Below are 22,316 nucleotides of genomic sequence, written 5' to 3' on the forward strand. Positions count from 1 at the left end.
CCATCGGTGCAGGCTGGGGAAAAGGAGGCAGAGTGGCAGGAGTAGAGACCATGGGCGTTTGAGCCACTTCCTCATGTAACTTACTTGTGTCTTCAGGACCTGCTGAAGCCCAATCACATATATACCACTTCAATTTGATGATGGAATGCTGCAGTGCATGACCCACTTTATGATTAGATGGGTCAGAAAGCACCCAGTTCATGATAGGCAGTTCAGGTCGCATGGTGACTTGATGACCCATAGTCAAACATTCAGTTTCTACCAAAGCCCCGTAACAGGCCAAGAACTGTCTCTCAAAAGGAGAGCAGTTATCTGCAGAAGATGGCAGGGCTTTGCTCCAAATTCTTAGAGGCTTCCACTGTGATTCGCCTATGGGGGCCTGCCAAAGGCTCCAAACAGTACTTCTCAAAAGGAGAGTAGTTATCTGCAGAACATGGCAGGACCTTGCTTCAAAATCCTAGAGGCCCCTTCTGTGATTCACCTATGGAGGCCTGCCAAAGGCTCCTAACAGCATCCCTATCTGCCACCGACACCTCAAGCACCATTGGATCTGCTGGATCATACAGCCCAAGTGGCAGAGCAGCTTGCACAGCAGCCTGGACCTGTCGCAGAGCCTTATCCTGTGCTGGAGCCTACTCAAAACTGGCAGCCTTTCGGGTCACTTGATAAATGGGTTGGAATAACACAACCAAATGAGGAATTTGTTGCCTCCAGAATCCAAATAGGCCAACTATGTGTTGTGCCTCTTTCTTGGCTGTAGTAGGGGCCAAATGCGGCATCTTACTCTTTACCTTAGAAGGAATATCTCCACAGGCCCCACACCATTGGACCCTTAGAAATTTTACTGAGGTAGAAGGTCCCTGAATTGTAGTCGGTTTTATTTCCCATCCTTTGGCATGCAAATGTCCCACCAGTAAGTCAGTGTGCTTGCTACTTCTTGCTCACTGGATCCCATCAGCATAATGTCATCAATGTTATGGACCAGTGTGATAACTTGTGGAAGCAAAAAGCGATCAAGGTCTCTTTGAACAAGGTTATGTCACAAATCTGGAGAGTCAATATACCCCTGAGGTGGGACAGTAAAAGTATATTGCTGGCCTTGCCAGTGGAACACAAATTGCTTCTGGTGGGCCTTATGGACAGGAATAGAGAAAAAGGCATTTGGCAAATCAGAGGCTGCATACCAGGTACCAGGAGATGTGTTAATTTGCTCAAGCAATGAAACCACATCTGGTGCAGCAGCTACAACTGGAGTCACCACTTGGTTAAGCTTATGATAATCCACTGTCATTCTCCAAGATCCATCTGTCTTCTGCACAGACCAAATGAGAGAGTTGAATGGGGATGTGGTGGGAATCACCACCCCTGCACTGTCCTTGATGTTGGCACTAATCTCTGCAGTGCCTCCAGGGATGCGATACTGTGTTTGTTTGACTATTTTTCTAGGTAGAGGCAACTCTAATGGTTTCCATTTGGCCTTTCCCACCATGATAGCCCTCACCCCACCAGTCAGGGAGCCACTGTGGGGGCTCTGTGAGCTGCTAAGTATGTCTATACCAATTATGCATTCTGGCACTGGGGAAATGACCACAGGATGAGTCCGGGGACCCACTGGACCCTCTGTAAGTCAGAGCTGAGCTAAAACTCCATTAGATTACCTGATCTTCATAAGCCCCTACTTTAACCACAATGACGTTTTGGGTCCCCCGGAATCAACGTCAGCTCAGAGCCAGTGTCCAGTGGTCCTCGAAATGTCTGATCATTTCCCTTTCCCCAGTGCACAGTTACCTGGTCAGAGGCCAGAGGTCTCCTTGGGGAAGGATGGGAGAAAGATTCACAGTATAAATTGTCGGTATTGTAGTGGAGTCCTTCCTCAAGGGGCTTCATTCAAGGGGTTCTGGGTCTATAAAGTGGCTCAAGTCTGGAAATTGAGGGGCTGTGATTCTTTTTTTTTTTTTCTGTAATTCAAATTAGTCTTTTGTCCACTTGACCTGGAAGTTTTCCATTTATATGAATTAAGTAGGAATTCAGTAGGCTTCCTATCAATTCTACTTCTGGGAACACTGATTAATTAGCCAGTGCAAAAGCTCTACACAAGTCAGATTATTCTGACTGCTGCTTTGCCTCTGTGGTTCATTATGGTAGCTCACCCACCTTGCATTTAATGGTTGAGTGCTCCCACTTGGCCCCTGCCACCTCTGGATCCAATTATTCCCATTGTATTTACATTTTGTAGTTGAGTGACTGTGGTTCCCACTGTTAGCGCTGGCATATAGAGAAGAGCAATCATAGAGCTCTTCAAAGATTCACGTGCTGCCCTCACAAATCTCTTTCACAAAGCATTCGTCAAGGGTGTATCTTCTGGACCCTCCCAGCTGGGATGAGTAGGTCTAAAGTGACTAATCCACTCCACCATCCCAATCTCCCTAAGCCTTTGGATCCCTTCCTCTACATTAAACCAAGGGAGATCAGGCATTTCCAGCTCGCTCAGAGTGAGCCATCTTTTAATCCATATTTCAGCTAACCAAGCAATCAATCTATTAAAACCTTTTTAAACTCCCTGAGCAGCAACATTAAATGCAGAGTCCCTGCTTAGTGGGCCCAAATCAATAAATTTAGCCTGATGCAACTCTGTGTTCCTTCCACCATCATCCCACACCCTTAACATCCATTCCCACACCTGTTCTCCAGATTCCTGCCTATATAAATTAGAAAACTCAGTTTTTTTCAAGTGTAGCACACCTCCTTGTGGGTCACACTCTGAACTTCACCTCTAGGGGGCCGCTGGGACTTTAGTCCAGTTATAGGTCTAGAAGCAAACAGGGCTGATTCTTCCCTCCTGAGGTAATGTTACCACTACTTGGGATGGTGAAGCTGTTTCTTCTGGCAAAAACGCTCATCTTCTGGCAAAAAGGCTCGTCAGAGTTTATAAGCTCTGTGTCCCCAGCGTCATCAGGGTCCTCCTACATGTCCCCATTCCAAGTTGCAGGTTCCCATTCTTTTCCAATAAGGGCTCTCACTTTAACAGTAAACACCTGGTGAGGCTGTGCTTGTGCCTTTCGTTGCAGGTCAGCCACTCACAAGATAAGAGGTTGTGTCTGATTTTCCACAATTTCAGCTTTGTCTACAGGAGACAAGACTCTAATTCAGGGCTTTTGAAGTATCTGCTTTTGAAGCCTGGAGTTAGAATCCCTGAGTTCATCATTGTTTTTCATCACTTTGTCCAGTGAACTTAGGAGCAGCCAACCAACTTCATTGTGTTCCTTGGTTCTCCACATATGGTCCAAGGTATTATGTGTAGAGTCACCAAACTTCTTCCCTCTCAGAAGTGGTGAATCAGGAGTGTCAAATGCATTTATTTTGCATAACTCTAAACAGTTCATGCCAAGGACTATCAGTGTTCTCCGTACTATTAGAAGTAGAGTCCTTAGCATTTTGGGGTCTGATCATATTAAGAAGCCATCTCCAGAAACCCACCGACAGAAGAACTCCATCCTTAATATTCTGTTCCTCTAGAACCACTCCTGGTACCAAAGTCTGTTCGGGTTCTCTAGAGGGACAGAACTAATAGGATAGGTGTATATATAAAGGGGAGTTTTTAAGGAATGTTAACTCGCACAATCACAAGGTCCCACAATAGGCTGTCTGCAAGCTGAGGAGCAAGGAAGCCAGTCTGAGTCCCGAAGCTGAAGAACCTGGAGTCCTATGTTTGAGGGCAGGAAGCATCCAGCACAGGAGAAAGATGTAGGCTGGGAGGCTAAGCTAGTTTAATCTCTTCATGTTCTTCTGCCTGCTTTTTATTCTGGCCATGCTGGCAGCTGAGCCACCATACCTGTCCTTTTTTTCACTTTTAAAAAGTTAAGATTATATTGTACATACTTCATGGAACCTGTTTCATCCAATAAGATATATAGCAGTGCCAGTGACAACTTCCATTTTAATTTTTTTTTTTTAAACCTGGGTTGATTATCCTCTCTTCCTGAGGTTCTCTGGTCTCCTGACTTGATAACACTACTGCACTTTGGTTTCTTTGGTTTCTTTTTTTTTTTTTTTTGAGACGGAGTCTTGCTCTGTCTCCCCTGGCTGGAGTGCAGTGGCACGATCTCTCTGGCTCACTGCTACCTCTGCATCCTGGGTTCAAGCTATTCTTCTGCCTCAGCCTCCCGAATAGCTGGGACTACAGGCGAGTGCTGCCACACCCAGCTAATTTTTATATTTTTAGTAGAGATGGGGTTTTACCATATTGGCCAGGCTGGTTTCTTGGTTTTTCTATCTCTGAAGTATTATTTTTATTTTTTGACTCTTCTCATACTTGCTTTTTCCCCCTTATTGTGGACACTCTGGAAAAAGTCCTTGATTTTGGTTCATGTTTTCTTTTTTTGAAAATATATCCAATCTCATGACTTCAACTGTTTTATCTATGGGAATGACCAGTAACTCTAGACTTATATCTCTCTCCCACTCTGGTCATTTTTATGAGCTTTATATTACCTTCTGTGTGCACTCTATTCTGTGTATCATCTGGTATAATTAAATAGATATTATTTTACAGACGATTTTTATTTTAGAACAATTTGCTTTCTTACTATAGAAAAATTAAAATCTCTGATTTCTCTTTTGGAAAAATTTCCTTGATGTGCTTTTAGGGGTCCTACACAATGCAGTCAAATCTATTTGTGAACACTTGAGTGCATCAGTTTTATAATTTTAATAATGGTAATAAAATTCCCCTTAATTATTAGAATGTCAGGATTAGAAATACTTGACATTAAATATAAGCTAATCGATAAACATTGGAAGAATTTTAGAAATTGGAGAGTTCATGTTATCAAATAGCATCTCCATACTTTAATGATAAGCAAAGGAGCAGGACTGTTCAGAAATTACCCTGGCGTTGACTGAGACTGGGGCTCTCTCCTCCCAGCAAGAAGCAGCACCTAAACTGAACTTCCCATTAGACTGTTAGTGCTTCCTACCTCTGGCACAATAAACTGTAATTTCCCATAGGCCCCAAAGATTCCAGATGCTGAACAGCTGGTGTTATGTAAAGAACTGGCATCAAGTCTATACTCTGGTGCCTTTTTCCTGAAAAGGTTCTTCCCATGATTGCCCTATAAGAAGGAAGAACTAGAAGTGGGTAGGGTCTTTTCATTGAATCTCCAACCCATACAGTGTATCCACAGAGCATCCTGGTCCTGCCCTATCTTTCCTTAAGAGCAGTGGGATTATGGGGTACTCAGGATTATTTTATTTTGCTGATACTGTCTTATGAGTTTCCCTCTTCCCCCAGTAAGACTGTTCTTTAACCCATGTTCTATAATATAAACTTGAGTCTTGGTATAGGATAGGTAGGCACTGAGAAGGGACCGTCATGCATGACAAATAAGTTAGTTTGTAATCATGTCCTTTTTTCCCCTCTCTTCATGGTGTAGGAATCTGAATTAGAGCCTATGAATGGTGAGATAATGGATGATTCTCTTAAGACCTCACTTATAACAGAAGAGGAAGACTCCACTAGTGAAGTTTTAGATGAAGAATTAAAATTGCAGCCTTTTAATTCCAGTGAAGAGTCTACAAATCTTGTTCCACTGGTGGTAGAATCTTCAAAACTCTCTGAGGCAGATGCACCAGATAAGGTAAGGGGGTGATGAGCTATTTTTTAATAAACTATACCAATGTTGGTGACATTAGGGGGGAGGGTGCATGGTACATGTATTTGCTTCCACCTTAACATGTACAGTGCTTTAGGAAGATTAACTTTTATACTAGATTTGATATTATAAGAAAATGTAATCAGTAATATTCTATAAATTCAAATAATTATAAACATTCATATCTGATATGTGGTAACAAAATGAGTTTTATTACTTTTAATACTTTGTACTTAGGAAATGCTTAGAAAAATGGATAAAGCATTATTTACCAAATATTTGAGTACCTATATTGGTTAGTCTATGACTAAAACAGTAATTTATATTTGTTTTAATTAGGCAGACAGATTAGGTTAGTGGGGGAAAAAATCCCGGAGTATTTTAAAAGAAATTTAATTTTGTTACTTTTGAATATTACAGTTTATGGCTAAAAAACTGTTGTATGGGATTATTTATTAGTGTCTCACCTAAATAAAAGAATAAAATGTCCATTGCCCTAACTTACCTAATGAAATCGTAGTCAAACTTAAGTGTGGTGGCACAGTGAAGTCCCAAGGTATTTTTGGTTCTGGCTCCAGTGACACCAGGAAACGAAAAAAACTGAGTTGATTCATGATTTTGAAGAATCTTGATATGAAGTTTAATGTGTCTTAATTACAAAATAATTATTTCATTATATCCTCAAAGAACTTAAGTGTATTAAAATTACCATGTGACACAATTTTGAGGAAATTGAGTTGTATTCAGAATATATACACATTTAGCAGAACAGAAATTCAAAAAAATACACGATTTTGAGTAGTGAATACCAAATTGTTTAAATTGTAGTTCAGTGTCATTGCATATTAGAGCCTGAGAAGAATTTATTTTTAGAACTGTATTACAAGTTTATTTGTTGACTAGGTTTTTAATTTTCAGACCCCACGTATACCTGACTCAGAAATGTTGATGGATGAAGGCACATCTGATGTAAAGGGGCACGTGGAAGAGAAACTGTCCCTACTTCCAAGAAAGAAAGCACACCTTGGGAGTTCAGATAATGTTGCTACTATGTCACATGAAGAACGATCTGATGGTGGTTTTCCAAACTCTGTGATAGCCGAATTTTCTGAAGAACCAGTCTCTGAGAACTTATCTCCCAATACTACTTCCTCATTGGAAGACCAGGGTGAGGAGGGGGTAGCTGAGCCCCAGGAAACATCTACTGCTCTTCCTCAGAGTTCTTTGATAGAGGTTGAACTTGAAGATGTGCCATTTTCACAGAATGCAGGACAGAAGAACCAGTCAGAGGAGCAGTCTGAAGCATCTTCTGAGCAACTGGATCAGTTTACACAATCGGCAGAAAAAGCTGTTGATAGCAGCTCAGAGGAAATAGAAGTGGAAGTGCCTGTGGTAGACAGGCGGAATTTAAGAAGAAAGGCCAAAGGGCATAAAGGACCTGCTAAGAAGAAAGCTAAGCTGACCTGAAGGAAGAAGAAAAGTGGATGATAAACCCTCTTCTTTGTAACATAATTGTTTTTAAAATATGGTAATTAATAAACAGCATGGGGCACAGGACAAAAATTTCCAAAATTTCAATTTGAACTTATCTATGCAGTTTTTCGCTTCCCTTTAGAACGTAGAATTCACCATTCTTTTTAATTATTCAGGCTATTTTTGGTAAATGCAATTTTTTATTTTTATTAACCATGTTTCAATTTTGGGAAACCAGATCATATTATATTTTCTTTATCAGGTGGTACATCTGACCATTATTTCAAAAATATAATTAAAAAACTGAAAGTAGTAGAATTTCCATTACTTACAAGGATCACAGAAATCTTTTATACTAAGGGTTTTAATAGTAAAACTTGGTGAGGATTCTAGAGGTTTTAAATTTCAAAACTAATCACCAATTTTTTAAAACGTAGGCATGCCTAAACAAAAGTGTCAATAAATTAGAATAAATATAACTTCAAGTAAACGAGAGCACAAAAACAGAAACAAACTTACGGTCAAATGTTCATGAAGATATTTTGGTTTTGGCCTCTTAATCCTAGATATAGATGCGTTTTTTTCCTTTGACTTCACTGTGGAAAGGTACACATAAAATCTGTTTCTGATTCATTCTATCATCTGATGTTAACAGTACTGTCAGGGATTTAACTGTGGCATGTGGGGACTAATTATTTAAAATTTCATTTGAAGTATTTGCTATAATTTTTGTCTGCATATGTGCAGATGCCTAGAAGTTTAGACTTCACTTTCACCTTTAATCAGGTAAAAATCACAACTATAATTTAGAGACATAGTTTAATTTGGACTTCTGGTCCTGATCAGACAGATAAATTAAGCTGGAGATTTTACTTTTATCCCAACCCAGTTAACATCTATATTTCAGAAGTATGAGGCTCCTTCCTAAGGCATCTCCTTAAATCTTGCCACCTCCCTAATTCTACTACAGTCTTATTTCTATTCCCCCACAGCTTTCATCACTTCTCTAACTCATGGAGTGATTCTCCAATCAACAGATTTTCCTGCCTGCCGGCTTATGCCCTTGATGTCCATTTTTGGGTAGGTTTGGAGGTGCACTCCACAATGTTAGACCTACATGGCAGGGGTAAAACTGCCTTGGGGAGCTATGGTTACAAGGGCTTCAATCAGATTGGAAGAGGCTTCAGTCATCCTTTGATTTGTACTGTGAGTACTGGTTGCAAGCTGGCCTGTTAAGTGTATGTTGTGTTGCCATAGCAAAGGCCTAGGAAAATTTGAAGAAAAAAAACCCTGAACTGTTAATTTTTGTAATTTATTTAAAAATGAACAAAATGGTTATTAGAATCCAAAGATAATCTAAAAACAATTCTACTCTTGGGAAATATTATGTGTACTCAAGTTTGCACTTAAGCTGGAGAATGTTTTGAGACCATTTAGTTTTAAAAATAGCTTGATCTTGATCCTTACGCAAAAGAAACATTACGACTTTGTGTTATTATTTGAGATAGCTAAGGACTGATGTTGAAAGTTTATTCAGTCTATAGTAAGCTGATGTCATGTCAATAAATTTTGTTTGGGGATGTTGGTATTTTCGATCTAATTAGTTAAAATCTTTAAGCAGACAAAATAATAAACCCTCTTATTTGTGTTAGATTTTGAACACCTGTATTCTATATTTTCTTTAATTATTAGAGGTAAGCCAGATTATTTCATACTAAATGAAAATTAAAGCACTTTGGCCATTTATTTTCTCAACAGATCTAATACTAAGTTAAAAAAAAAGTATGACTACTATTAGTTAATCTACCATTTATGCTGTTTTATACATATTATGAGAAACTTCTGTCAATATCACAAAGGGAAATATTCTGTTAAGATTCAGTAAATTCTTAACCTTTACATTTTTCATTTCTTAGATTTGAAAACAACACTTTTAGATATTTTATTTTTCCTTGGGTTTGTTTAAACTACTCTCTTTTTAAATTATTTTAAACATGGAATGCTTCATGGATTTGTTTGTCATCCTTGCACAGGGGCCATGCTAATTTTCCCTGTATTGTTCCAATTTTAGTATATGTGCTGCTGAAGTGAGCACTAAAAGACTTTCTTTAGGCAAGTGTAGTTTTTTAAAGATTGAGCTCACTGGCTCAACTCTTGATGTGTGAATATAGTTGAGTTTACAAAAAATGTTTAATCATATATGACCACTGGGAGCTAACAATATAAACTTATTCTTGTTAAACTTGTTTGGGTTAAATAGTAAGTGAATTCTAAGCAATTTCTAAGGTTTTTGTTTAGCACACAAGAACACTTCTGTTACACATGATCTCTGACAGAAAATGTTATTTTGGGATTTATAGATTATAAAAGGAAAAGTTAGATCACTTGGAAAAACCTAACTCATGTTCAGTAACTTGAGTATAGAATTTATACCAGTTTATCTTCAATAAGGGACCTACATGAACCTAATCAGTTATCTGTAGTTTTTGCAAGGCATTAGAAAAAATTTCACAATTACAGGGGACTGAAAATGTGATTTCAACCAGCTAGTCTAGTTGTTGAATGTCCAGTCACATTATACATAGTCCTTTGTGAACTTATTGTTTGTGAAGGAAGTTCACTTTTTGTGTACATATGTGTATATTTCCTTGTGTAATATAAAGCAGATGGTTATTAGCAGTATTTTAGTTCTTTCAAGTTATAAATTATTCAATTGCTAGACATCACAGAAATTAGTATATTTAAGAATTTATTATAAAGCTCCTCTACAACTTTTAAAGGTGAGAGGGTCTATTATGATTTTTTATAAAATCAAACAGCATGATTTAGAACGTCGGTCTTCTACTTAAAATGTGTCTATATTCATGGTATTTCCATTCAGTGTAGATGGTAAGGAAAACATCTAGTCATTAAAGATTTACTTTTAGCAGACTCCAGAACACTACTTACAATGGGGTTTCAGTGACTAGAAATCTTGAAGGTTTATGATTGCATCAAATTGAGCCTGTACTAATATCTAAAAATCTGCTCTTACGTTCTGCTTTATCCCTTGGGATTACCTTCTAAGGTTTGGTCACACCAGCAAACTGAAACAGATCTTAATGTAAATAAAGAGTTTATACTAGTATTACTCATCTGTGTTACAGTATTTTGGAAAACGTTTCTAGTCTTTCATGGGTGTGTTTAGTTACAAGTGTTATGCTTATGTTTTCATACTTAATATCAAGCTTTCTTTGTACCTTACAAGATAGTAATTTTGGTTCTAAAAAAACAAGCAAACTTCATTTTTGTAGTATCCAGAAATTACCTGGAGTCAGTGTTTTTATTCGCCTTATAGAACTTGTGATCCACACATCACCCATTTATATTAGTGGCAAAATTATCTGCTAAAATCTAACTGTAAGAAAGGCTTACCTTCTGTCATCAAGTGATTGTATCATCCTGGATCGCCATTTCCAAGGAACTAGCCTTTCTTTTCTTAAGTGTCTGTATGTGTTCTAAAACTTCTAGTATATTTATAGAACTTAGAAAAAATGTTACATTATTCAGAGTAGAAAGTCTTACTGGAGTACTTATATTTATTTTCCTTTTTTTTTTTTTAAGTTTAAAAGTAGTAATTAAACCTATATTTTGTGATTGTTTCCTGGTCTGTGTTTTGAAATTCTTTTCCTTCTGTTTTCCTCATGAAGATGTTTCAGATACTGAACTTGTTTAGACATTGAATGACTTTGTTAAAGGCACAATTAATCACATTGGTTGTACTCTGAAGACAGACTTCTTAAAAAAAAAAATAATAAACAATTTAAAACAATGTGGTGATTATAGATTAATGTAATATACTGCCACCCTTAAAGCCACAACATATAACAGATCACAAAAGTGCTTTCACCAAGTTACAACCCTAAAACTTTACCTTCTTACATCATCTAAGTAACTGCAAATAAATTTCTCCTCAGGGAATCAGTGCAGTCTTCTTTTTCCTTTTAAAACTTAGCTGGAGTTACTTAAACTAATTCTTAATACCATTCTGAAGGTATAAATATACTGTTTAGAATACAGAAAATGCTAAGAAAGTACAGACTTTAGTATTAATTTTTTTCATTTTCATGATTCAAGTAGAAAATAGTGCCAAGTATGTATTATTACACATGGTAAATGAAATGAAAATGTTTAGAATGTAATTCACTAGACCTTTTGCTGTACTGGATTTCACAGGTGAAAAGATTTATCTAAGAGTTTTGAACTTTTAGTGTCTTCTCACATACTTTAGGGTAAACTCTGTAAACTTAACATCTGTATTAATGCTACCTTTTTTAGGATTAATGAGGTAGAAGATACTTCAGTTAAATTCTCAGACACATAATTGTGTATTAACCTTTTTGAAAGGCATTTTCAACGAACACTGGTGGTGGTTTCAGGAAATTACCGAATACCCACGCACAAATGCAGATATTGATGAAGTAGGGTATTTGTATATTTGCTTTTTTTCAATCATTCAATTTTATGAACATGGAGTCGAGGCAGATTTCAAAATAAAGACCATTTATAGAACAGGACCATTTTAACGTTTACAATTTAATAAATCTCTTCATTGCAGACATGTATGGCTGTTCGGTAGTATTCAGAAACATCACAGTAATGGCAGTTTTCTCAATTGGTGTGTAGTCCTCGATAATTATATATGAAATTGCTGTCAAACCAGTAAGACTGCATTTATACATCCATCATTTTCAGGATTGTTGGTAACCTGGGCATATTTTCCTAAGGAAAACAAAACCAAAAAGGAAAAGGGAGGGTTGTTAGCTAATAAAAATTTATTTGAAAGAATATAACTTTTGCCTTTTTTTTTTTTTTCTGTCTTAATACAGGGTTTCACTCTTATTCCCCAGGTTGCAGTACGGTGGTGTGATCTCGGCTCACTGTAACCTTTGCCTCCTGGGCTCAAGCGATTCTCCTGACTCAGCCTTCTGAGTAGCTGGGACCACAGGCACAGGCCACTGCCTGGCTAATTTTTTTGTTTTTGTATTTTGTAGAGATGGGGTTTTGCCATGTTACCCAGGCTGGTCTCGAACTCCTGAGCTCAAATGATCTGCCTGCCTTGGCCTCCCAAAGTGCTGTGATTATAAGCGTGAGCCACTGAGCCCAACCATGCCTAAAATATTACTAATTACCACTTTTAATAAGTAAGAAATGAACTGTAAAGGATAAATGAGATTTTACAAAATTCAATCATTTAAGAACAAACGAGTTCTGAATACAATTTTCATATAAATAGTGTTTTTGCAAATAATGGTCAGCTCGCTCCATGTTATTAGTACATTGCATTAACAGGCTTTTGTGGATTGACCTGAGCATTGTCACTTTTTCACATGATTATTCCCGGAAAATGTATCAAGTTTTAAATGAGTTTCAAGTCAAGGTAACAACGTATCTTAAAACTGAGGTCAGCTGACATGAAGTATAAGCCAATCACTGAAGAAGTTGTAGTGTGTATTCTTCCCTTTCAAAGAAGTTGGATCTGGTAGTTGGATCTGGTACTAAAGGTAGAAAACTAAGCAAATGAGGGCGTTTAAAATTAGTGCATGACACATTTCTGTTTTATTACTGATCTATTGTGATTACACGTTTGTTGTATGCCTCCCTTCCTCTGCTTATGAATAATTTATTCTATTTACAATTTTTTTTTTAGTTATAACTTCGAAGGCATCTGCTTCCCTTGTAATAAACAATTTTTATTAAAAAGGATCAGAATATCTTAATTTTACTTATTTTTGAGACAGAGGCTTGCTCCGTCTCCCAGGCCAGGGTGCAGTGGCATGGTCTCAGCTCACTGCAAGCTCCAGGTTCAAGCGATTCTCCCGCCTCAGCCTCCCGAGTAGCTGGGATTACAGGCACTCACAACCATGCCTGGCTAATTTTTTTGTATTTTTAGTAGAGATGGGGTTTTGTCATGTTGACCAGGCTGGTCTCCAACTCCAGTCTCAAGTGAACTGCCTGCCTTGGACTCCCCAAGTGCTGGGATTACAGGTGTCAGCCACTGCGCCCGGATAGCAAGGGGGCTTTTTAAAGCCTGGAAGCTTCTACGTGATTTCTGGGAGGTCAGGAGAATCCCATTAACAGAATGAACTAAACTGTGTTAAGTCAGTTTCAATTATTATTATTATTACTTTTTGAGACAGAGTCTCGCTCTGTCATCCAGGCTGGAGTGCAATGGCACGATTGCAGCTCACTGCAACCTCCGCCTCCCAGCTTCAAGCGATTCTCCTGCCTCAGCCACCCAAGCAGCTGGAATTACAGGTGTGGGCCACCACACCTGGCTAATTTTTGTATTTTTAGTAGAGATGGGGTTTCACCATGTTGGCCAGGCTGGTCTTGAACTCCTGGCCGCAGATGATCTGTCTGCCTCAGCCTCCCAAAGTGCTGGAATTACAGGCTGAACCACCACTCCTGGCAGTTTCAATTAGTTATCAATTTACCTGCGTGGGACAGATAGTTCTATTTCTTTAAATTTAATAGGTATTTTCTCTTAATGTTAGCATGTAAATATAAGAAGTATTTACATAATATTTGTAAACTTATGGCAAAAGAAATTTTTTCATACAGAAAACATCTTAAGTCATTGGCTAATACTTCACGTCAGCTGACCTCGCTTTTAAAATGTTTGATATATGCCTCCCTTCCTCTGCTCATGGTTAATTTATTCTATTTTCTTACAATATTTCTTAGTTAAAACTTTGCCTCTGCTTCCCTTATAATAAATAATTTTTATTAAAAAGGCTAAAAAAAATTTTTTTTTGAGATGGAGTCTTGCTCTATCGCCCAGTCTGGAGTGCAGTGGCACAATCTCAGCTCATTGCAAACTCCACCTCCTGAGTTCAAGTGATTCTCCTGCCTCAGCCTCCCAATGACAGAGATTACAGGTGCTTGCCATCACACCCGGCCAATTTTTTTGTATTTTTAGTAGAGACGGGTTTTGCCATGTTGTCCAGGCTGGTCTCAAACTCCTGACCTTAGGTGATCCACCCCCTTCAGCCTCCCAAAGTGCTGGGATTACAGGCGTGAGCTGCTGCGGTTGGCCAAAAAGGATCAAAATAAATCTAACAGAATGTATTACACCTTATGTAACTAAAACTAGTAAGCTAAATTTTAAAACAATTGTATTTATAACTACTATTTCTATAAAGTATTTTTTACTAAAGATTTACATCTGATTTACATTGTTTTAACTTAGCTCTACTGCATTAAAAAAATTTGCTGTGTATTTCAATACATCAACTTGAAGAGTATTTCTATTAGTACTGCAGAACAGCAACAGCCCTGTATTCAAAAATTCACTTACCCCAAATAACTTTGCCTCCTTGCGTCACAAGGCCCAATTCGCTCACATTTACCTCAATGACAGTACCTTTGGTAATAACACCCAAAGTTGTATACAGTGGGGATGAGGGATTCTTCTTTACACCAAGTATCGGCAGGCAAAAGGTGGCTTTCAGTTCAGGATGTGTTACATGGGCTTTCTTGAAACGCAAGCCCTAGTAAGTCAAACACAACATAAGAATGTTCACGTCCAAAATGTTAACAGTGATGAGTAGTGGTCGTTTTTGCTTATCTTTTTCAACCATCTCCAAAAAACTATGGTTGCATAATGTCATCTTAAAGCAGCTAATAAAATATGTTCTACAAAGTAAAAACCTGATGGTTACAGTATAAATATGTGGGGCAAACACCCACACATATACCTAAGAATTTTTTTTTTTTCTGCATCCTGGGCTTCTTGGGCTCAAGACATCCTCCCACCTCAGGCTCCTGAGTAGCTGGGACTACAGGCACACACCACCGTGCCTAGCTAATTTTTGTGTTTTTTTTGTAGAGATGGGGTTTTGCCATGTTGCCTGGTGGTCTTGAACTCCTGGGCTCTCAACCTATCCACCCACCTCAGCCTCCCGAAGTGCTGGGATTACAGGCCACCACAGCTAGCCTCCGAAGAGTTTTTTTTTTTTTGCCCTGTAACAGCTACCTAGCAACATACTCAGATTTTTACTGTCTAGTCATCTACACTTAAGACTTACTAAGGACTTGACATATACCAGGCCACTATGCTAGCTCACAACTGGCTCACGTAAACACAATAACCTCACAACAAACACATCTCTCTCCTGTTTTTGAATGATGTAACAAGGATCAGCAGGTTAAATGACTTGTTTCCAGATTAAATGGTGAGTGGTAAACAGAATCAAACCTAAATATCCTGATTCCAAGTCTTTATATACCTCAGCTACCTTCCATGATGAAAAAAGGAGTGGATTGTTAGCTTTCTTTAGGTTGATGGTAATATGAGACTGGAGAAGGCCCAGAGAGGTCTTTGTTACAGAAACTGGTTATGGAATCACCCAGTCACCTAATAGGGTCTTTTAGGGTGTAGTACTTCAAACATCACAACATTTTGCAGTCTTGATTTTTACGTGTATGGGGATGGGGAGAAAACAACACTAAATCAGTTTCTTAGTTAACAGATTCATTAATGAAGCTCGTAAGAAACTGACACCATTCAGGATGCCATCTGATTAATTCACAATGACAAATCTGTGAAACTACAGAAAACCTAGAGTAGCCTGACTTGTATATTCTCTCCCTGTAGAACTGGTAAGGCTACGAAAATATATTCAGAATATGAATATGAAACCAAAACAAGTCGATTCCATGATATAATCCAGAGGTGGGCAAACACTTCGTGTAAAGAACCTAAAAGGTAAACATTTTAGGCTTTGCCAGGCCATATGGCCTCTGTTACAACTGTTCAATTCTGGGGGTGGGGGTTATGCAATATGTAAATGAACAGGCATGGCTGTGTTCCATTAAAACTTTATTTACAGAAACAGGCTGTTTGCCAATATTTTAATCTATTAAAAATTACTCAGGTTGGCCGGGCGCGGTGGCTCATGCCTGTAATCCCAGCACTTTGGGAGGCTGAGGCGGGCGGATCACAGAGATCGAGACCATCCTGGCTAACATAGTGAAACCCCATCTCTACTAAAAATACAAAAAAATTAGCCAGGCATGGTGGCGGGCACCTGTAGTCAGTCCCAGCTACTGTGGAGGCGGAGCTTGCAGTGAGTTGAGATCGCACCACTGCACTCCAGCCTGGGCGACAGAGGAAGACTCCGTCTCAAAAACAAAAACAAAAAAAAATTAGGTTGAACACTAGGATTTGAGCATGTTGCAACTTTCTTCTCTCTGATACTTTGTTTTTTTGAGGCTGTGTATCTAACTGGGAGAATAGTTCAGTCTCTTTGAAGGGATTTTGCAAAAATACATCTTCAATTATGTTTCTCCCCAGGGGTGGGGAAGTTTGGGGTCATATTACTATTGCTGCCTTCAACAGAAATTAAGCTATATTAAATTATCTTCCTTTTTTCAAAGATTTTCTTTTCCTTTTCTTTTTTTTTTTTTTTGAGAGAGTCTTGCTGTGTCCCCCAGGCTGGAGTGCAGTGGCGTGATCTCTGCTTACTGCAAGCTCTGCCTCCCAGGTTCATGCCATTTTCCTGCCTCAGCCTCCCAGGTAGCTGGGACTACAGGCGCCCACCACCATGCCCGGCTAATTTTTTGTATTTTTTTTTCATTAGAGACGGGATTTCAGTGTTAGCCAGGATGGTCTTGATCTCCTGACCTCGTGATCTGCCTGCCTCAGCCTCCCAAAGTGCTGGGATTACAGGCATGAACCACCGCACCTGGCTTTTCAATGATTTTCAAGAGCATTTGGATACTTTCCTTACCAAACTGAAACTGACTCTTACAAAACAGTCCTAGTCAAGTTTTCGAACTGTTGTCAAAGACAAGAAGTGTTTTGAGACCTAGACAATATTAGGCATATAGCAGATCACTAGTTGAATGAGGAAAATATGAAGAAAATGAAGATTCTAATGTCATGTTTAAAAGTCAGAATTTACTGACAATGTCTTATGACACTACTTTTTCAAATCTCTTATGAAGCTGAAAAAAAATATATATATATATATATTTTTTGAGATGGATTTTTGCTCTTCTTGCCCAGGCTGGAGTGCAATGGTGTGATCTTGGCTCACTGTAACCTCTGCCTCCCAGGTTCAAGTGATTCTCCTGCCTTAGCCTCCCTAGTAGCTGGCATTACAGGCGCCCGCCACCACACCCAGCTTACTTTTTGTATTTTTTGGTAGAGATAGGGTTTCACTACATTGGCCAGGCTGGTCTTGAACTCCTAACCTCAGGTGATTCACCCACCTCAGCCTCCCAAAGTGCTGGGATTCCAGGTGTGAGCCACTGCACCTGGCTAAAGATTCTTAACTAGTGGAAAAAGTACTAAATAACTTCTATCACTAACTTAAAATAACAAAAATAGCATAAAAATACCTTCCAATCTGTTCCACATCAATTTAAAGAATTTCAGGAAATTATAATGTTCTTTATCCGATTTAACAAAGTGAACTAATATTTCAGTCATTACACTCTTCCAAGGACTTACCATTGGCCTGATAAATCTTTCATATTTAGGTGGTTTTCTTGTAAAGCCATCTCCAACAAAGCACACTTTAGTAACCATCCTCTTCCATGCTTTCTTCTTTCTCTTTCCTGTTCGAATAACTTTTAATACTTCTGTTTCTCCCTGGGCACGTACTTTAGGCAGAGGGACTTCCCATTTTCCCTAAAAATATGCCACAGTTAAAAGTTTATATTGTTATTAAAGGACAATGAGAATAAGTCAAGTATGTTTTAGTTGTACAAAGCAGATCTATTTTTTTTTTTTGCTTAACCATCTTTGGCTCAACTGTTATTCTAGAGTTCTGTATTGTCTCCTCATAAGCTGCAAATAGAACAAGTTTATATATCATGGGTACATTAAATAAATGGTTGACTTAAGCTAAAAATCTTATTGCTGTGTTCTGGGTGAGAAAATACCACCTGTAATGTGGTGGTGATTTTTTATTTTTTATTTTATTTTTTATTTTGTGAGATGGAGTCTCGCTCTGTTGCTCAGGCTGGAGTGCAGTGGTGCGATCTTGGCTCACTGCAACCTCTGCCTCCTGGGTACGAGCAATTCTCCTGTCTTACCCTCCCGAGTAGCTGGGACTACAGATACACACCACCACACCCAGCTAATTTTTGTATTTTTAGTAGAGGTGGGGTTTCACCATATGGTCAGGCTGGTGGTCTTGAACTCCTGACCTCAGGTGATCCACCTGCCTCGGCTTCCCAAAGTGCTGGGATTACAGGCGTGAGCCACTGCCCAGTCGATGGTGACTTCTATAAGCAGTGTATGTGTTTACTAATGTTTAATAGCATAACATTGGACGAGTGTTTCCACCTCTTAATATGTCTTTGTATTTCTTCCTGAAATGGATTTGTAGATTACATTAATAGTAAGACAAAGTCCTCACCAGATGTTTTATGCCTCCCTTGAGTGCAAATTCTGTGAAAAAAACTGAAGTAGTGTAAGGCAGTAGAAGGAATTCTTTAAATATAGATACTGCATATTCTTTTATCTGGATTTCTGCTAATCTATTCACAGGTGTTTTAAAAAGCCACATTTTTTGTGATAACTCAGGGAGTTTTCCACCATTCTGCTTTTGAACCAATTCTGGCACTACAGAACAGCACAAAGAAGCATTTGTATTTTCCTTTATGACTGCACAGCATTGTGGGTTTTCAAACAGGAAGACAAATACTGAATTTGAAATTCACTCCTTATCAGCTTTTTAATTTCATATGTCATTCTAATAATTTTTTTAAAACTTAAATTTTAAAACCTTATGATGAGAAAGCAAGTTTTTTTATTACTAAATTTACAAAGACTTCAACATCTAAATAATGGGAATAATAGCTGTACTTCATGTTTGAAATTAAACCAAGAAACAAGAACCTCAAATTTGAATTTAAGTAATTCTCCTAAACAAAACAAAGACTTCAATTGTTACTGCTTACCGCCTTCTCTTTTCGTTTCTGTTTAATCATATTGGAAAGTACTTTAGCTCGAGACTGTCCCTCTCTGTCCAGCAGATAGGCAGGTACTGCTCCCTGTGGAGTCTTTTCATCATTCTTTTGTTTGGTGTTTCTCTTTTCATGCATCTTGATACTACAGGAAAAAAGATTCAAAATTATCTGTTTTAATAATGATGACTCAAAAGATGTTAACTTGTTATGACAAATAAATGAGACCACTTACGTCTTTTTCATTTGTATTTTTTCAGCATGGCGCTGTTTATGGTAAAGCTTAGCCTTCAGACCAATCATTTTCTTTGCCTTCTTTGAACGTTCATGAGCCTCTCGACTTTCCTTCTTTCTCTTTTTCTCATGGTAATCCAAACGGTATCCATAGCGTTTACGGTGTAATTCAATATATTCGTTCTGTGGCTATGATGATGCAAGAAATGTTATTTTAGTTTTTAAAAGTACTGACAATTATTCTAAAATGCTTGCTTTTACACAGCATAAAGATCCTGTTTCATCCAAATGTTCACTTACTTGAATGATTATTGCACCATTAAGTCTATTCACATGATGTAAGCTAAATTTTGATCTTGAATGATATGAGGCATCAAGGCTTACATTTCTAATAATCTCAGTAGGGAATGTTCCAAAATCTACTGGACCACAAAAGGGATGAACTGATTACAGTATCTTTTTTCCTTGACATAATTTGCTTTTTAAATAACATCTTCATTTCACATTAAAAAAATTTAAGTCAGTTTTATTGAAGCATAATTTACACACAGTAAAACCTGTCCTTTTTAGGCATACAGTTCTAAGTTTTTTTTTTTCCCCCTTTTCTTTTTTGAGACAGAGTCTCGCTCTGTCACCCAGGCTGGAGCGCAGTGGTGCGATGTCTGCTCACTGCAAGCCCCGCCTCGGGTTTAAGCCATTCTCCAGCCTCAGCCTCCGGAGCAGCTGGGACTACAGGCGCGCCCGCCACCGCGCCAGGCTAATTATTTGTATTTTTAGTGGAGATGGGGTTTCACCGTGGTCTCGATCTCCTGACCTCGTAATCCGCTCGCCTCAGCCTCCCAAAGTGCTGGGATTACAGGCGTGAGCCACCGCGCAGTTCTACGTTTTTACTAACTACACAGTTCTGTAACCACCACAATCAAAATAGAGAATTTCCATTTCCCCCTAAAATTCCCTATGTCACTTTGAAGTCAATCCTCTTTTCCAACCCTCAATTTGATACCTATCCCTAGTTTTGCCTTTCCCAGAAAGAAACAGGGATCAACAGTAGTACATAGCCTTTTGAATCTGGTTTGGGATTCACCCAATTTGTTGCAGGTATAGGTACTTCAATTCTGTTTATTGTTGAGTAGTATGCTATTGTATGGATATACCACTGTTTCACTGACCAGTTGATAGGTATCTGGGTTGTTCCCAGTTTTGGGTGATTACGAATAAATCTGCAATAAACTGCATGCAAGTCTTCATGTGGACATGTGTTTACTGCCAGACCGTTTTCCAAAGTGCATTATTTTTCATTTCACCAGCAATGTATGGGATGCTTTTTGCTTTTTAGACACGTTTTATTTTAAACACGAGGCCAGGCGTGTCTATTCGTATTTTAAGGCTGCAAAAATAAAAATGATACAAAGCCAAGTCCAGCACAGAGAACAGTGTTAAGCAACAAATAGCAAGGCGTCCTGCTACCAAGGGCTATCACATAAACTTTGCAGCAATCACACGAAGGGTGTATGGAATGCCACTTCGCAAAGAAACGCAAGATAGAGACGTAACAGAAAGAGCAAGGATCTGGCAGTTAGATCTGGGCCGTTAAGTCGGGCTTCGCAATTCATTAGCTGTCTGGTCTTTGGCAAGGACCCCTTCATTTTGACGCCTTCAGTTTCCTCAACAGTAAAATGAAAGGGGTGGGATTAACATCTAAGACTGTACAAGGCACAACCATATTCCCATTAGGCTCTGGTGCTGATAACCACGCTTGTGGTGAAATCAGTAATTTTTAGGACTCTTAGCGGTGGATCAAAAAGAAAAAAAAAAAAAAAGACAGGGTAAAATCTTGCTCCAAAGCTTGTGTTCTGGCAAATACCCTCTGTGTCTCGAATGTGAAGTTGTTTTCACTCCTCAGAGCCCACCCCATGGAGTCCACCATCCTTTTCCCTTAGCAGTTCTCATTTCCGCCTACCACCGCTCACCTCCTGCCCCAGCGCCCCAGTGCCCTCAGGTCCCACTAACTCAAACTGTATGTCGCGGGCGTCCGACGCATCCTCCTTACCATGGTGACGGCCGCAGGGCCGCCAGGAGCAGCCCCTGGGGTGCGAAAACGCTCTCAATTTTCGGGTCTCAAAGACCCACAAGCCCACGCCACGCAGGCCGGGACAGGAAAGGGTCACTCTTTAAAACGGCCGAGTGAAGAGCAAGAACCACGCAGCGGTTCCGAGCCTCCGTTTCTGCTTTTAGGCTAGGAGGACGGAAGTTGCTGGCAGGCGGCATTTGGCCGGTACACCGCCGGAAGTGTGGAGGTGTGGCTGCTTGAGGCGGCAGAGCGGAAAAATCCTAGCTTCATTTCGTTTAGGTACAAGGCCGTTTGTCTAGGCTGGTGTCAAGACTTGAGGCCTTTGCAGACTTTGGCGCGGCCCGCGCCTCCTGCTTCAATAGCCCAGTGGTGACGAGCTGGCCTGCGGCACGCGGCCTAATGCCAGGTGAGTACTGCTCCGAGCTGTGAGACATTGCACGCCTGTGACCCTGTCCCGCGCTGGGTATTGCTGACCTTCCAGGCTGCGACAGACACAGCCAGCCACGGAGGAGGACAACAAGGCCTCCGGACTCGCCTCGGTGTTCGCTCAATATGGAAGTTTTTCTCTGTCATTCGGCGAGGGCGACTCATCTTTGTTCCGGTCACTCTGTGTAATGTATGCACGATTGTGAAGGATGCTGAGGAATGAAAACTTAGTGTACAGAAAAACAGAACTACTGGGCCTTTGCAACTGTTAAAAAAGACGAAGATAACATTCTGTTTTTTTGGAGGTACAGGACTGATTCCAGAAATTTCTGAGGCATTTTGGTGCACCGAATCAAATGCTGAGTGAGTTTGTATTTAGTGGCCCCCTAGAGGCCAAGAAGTAATTCACTACAAGAAAAAGTACCTCTACTTGAATACACTGCCAATTTTACCCTTTTACTGCACAGTTGCAGTAAAGTTCCCTTAATTACTTCACAGCT

The 22,316-nt window shown here is 39.3% G+C and overlaps 3 protein-coding genes and 1 non-coding gene across 4 annotated transcripts in view; 2 read left to right on the plus strand and 2 right to left on the minus strand.

Annotated features, from left to right (window-relative positions):
- The window catches only part of FAM169A (family with sequence similarity 169 member A), a 90,023-nt gene extending 82,815 nt beyond the window's left edge, over positions 1–7,208 (plus strand). The window contains exons 12-13 of the mRNA XM_023207984.1: positions 5,433–5,636; positions 6,570–7,208. Coding sequence (XP_023063752.1) covers positions 5,433–5,636; positions 6,570–7,118 — 753 coding nt within the window. The 3' untranslated portion in view covers positions 7,119–7,208. The remainder of the gene's footprint in view (positions 1–5,432; positions 5,637–6,569) is intronic.
- Positions 7,209–9,112: 1,904 nt separating this feature from the next.
- LOC111539953 lies at positions 9,113–9,219 on the minus strand. The gene has a single exon (XR_002730844.1). It is a non-coding gene; the product is annotated as a U6 spliceosomal RNA (small nuclear RNA).
- A 2,361-nt stretch (positions 9,220–11,580) lies between these two features.
- Positions 11,581–21,790, minus strand: NSA2 (NSA2 ribosome biogenesis factor). Its single transcript, XM_023207983.2, has 6 exons — positions 21,370–21,790; positions 19,321–19,508; positions 19,080–19,230; positions 17,623–17,802; positions 14,464–14,656; positions 11,581–11,885 (listed from the first exon to the last, which is right to left on the minus strand). Exons 1-6 carry the CDS (start codon positions 21,370–21,372, stop codon positions 11,818–11,820), a joined length of 783 nt encoding a protein of 260 aa, XP_023063751.1. The 5' UTR covers positions 21,373–21,790; the 3' UTR covers positions 11,581–11,817.
- Positions 21,362–22,316, plus strand: part of GFM2 (G elongation factor mitochondrial 2) — a 48,950-nt gene continuing 47,995 nt past the window's right edge. Inside the window, exon 1 of the mRNA XM_023207977.2 lies at positions 21,362–21,796. The gene's annotated coding sequence lies outside the window, so the exon portion shown is untranslated. The remainder of the gene's footprint in view (positions 21,797–22,316) is intronic.

Source organism: Piliocolobus tephrosceles, chromosome 4, assembly GCF_002776525.5.
Source record: "Piliocolobus tephrosceles isolate RC106 chromosome 4, ASM277652v3, whole genome shotgun sequence".
Taxonomy (NCBI): domain Eukaryota; kingdom Metazoa; phylum Chordata; class Mammalia; order Primates; family Cercopithecidae; genus Piliocolobus; species Piliocolobus tephrosceles.

Bases quoted from the DNA above. Each gene is read 5' to 3' on its own strand.
- NSA2 (XM_023207983.2), bottom strand. The intron at 19,231-19,320 runs GTAAGTGGTCTC...TTTTTCCTGTAG, and splicing joins AAAATACAAATGAAAAAGAC to TATCAAGATGCATGAAAAGA. The intron at 14,657-17,622 runs GTAAGTCCTTGG...TTGACTTACTAG, and splicing joins AAAGATTTATCAGGCCAATG to GGCTTGCGTTTCAAGAAAGC.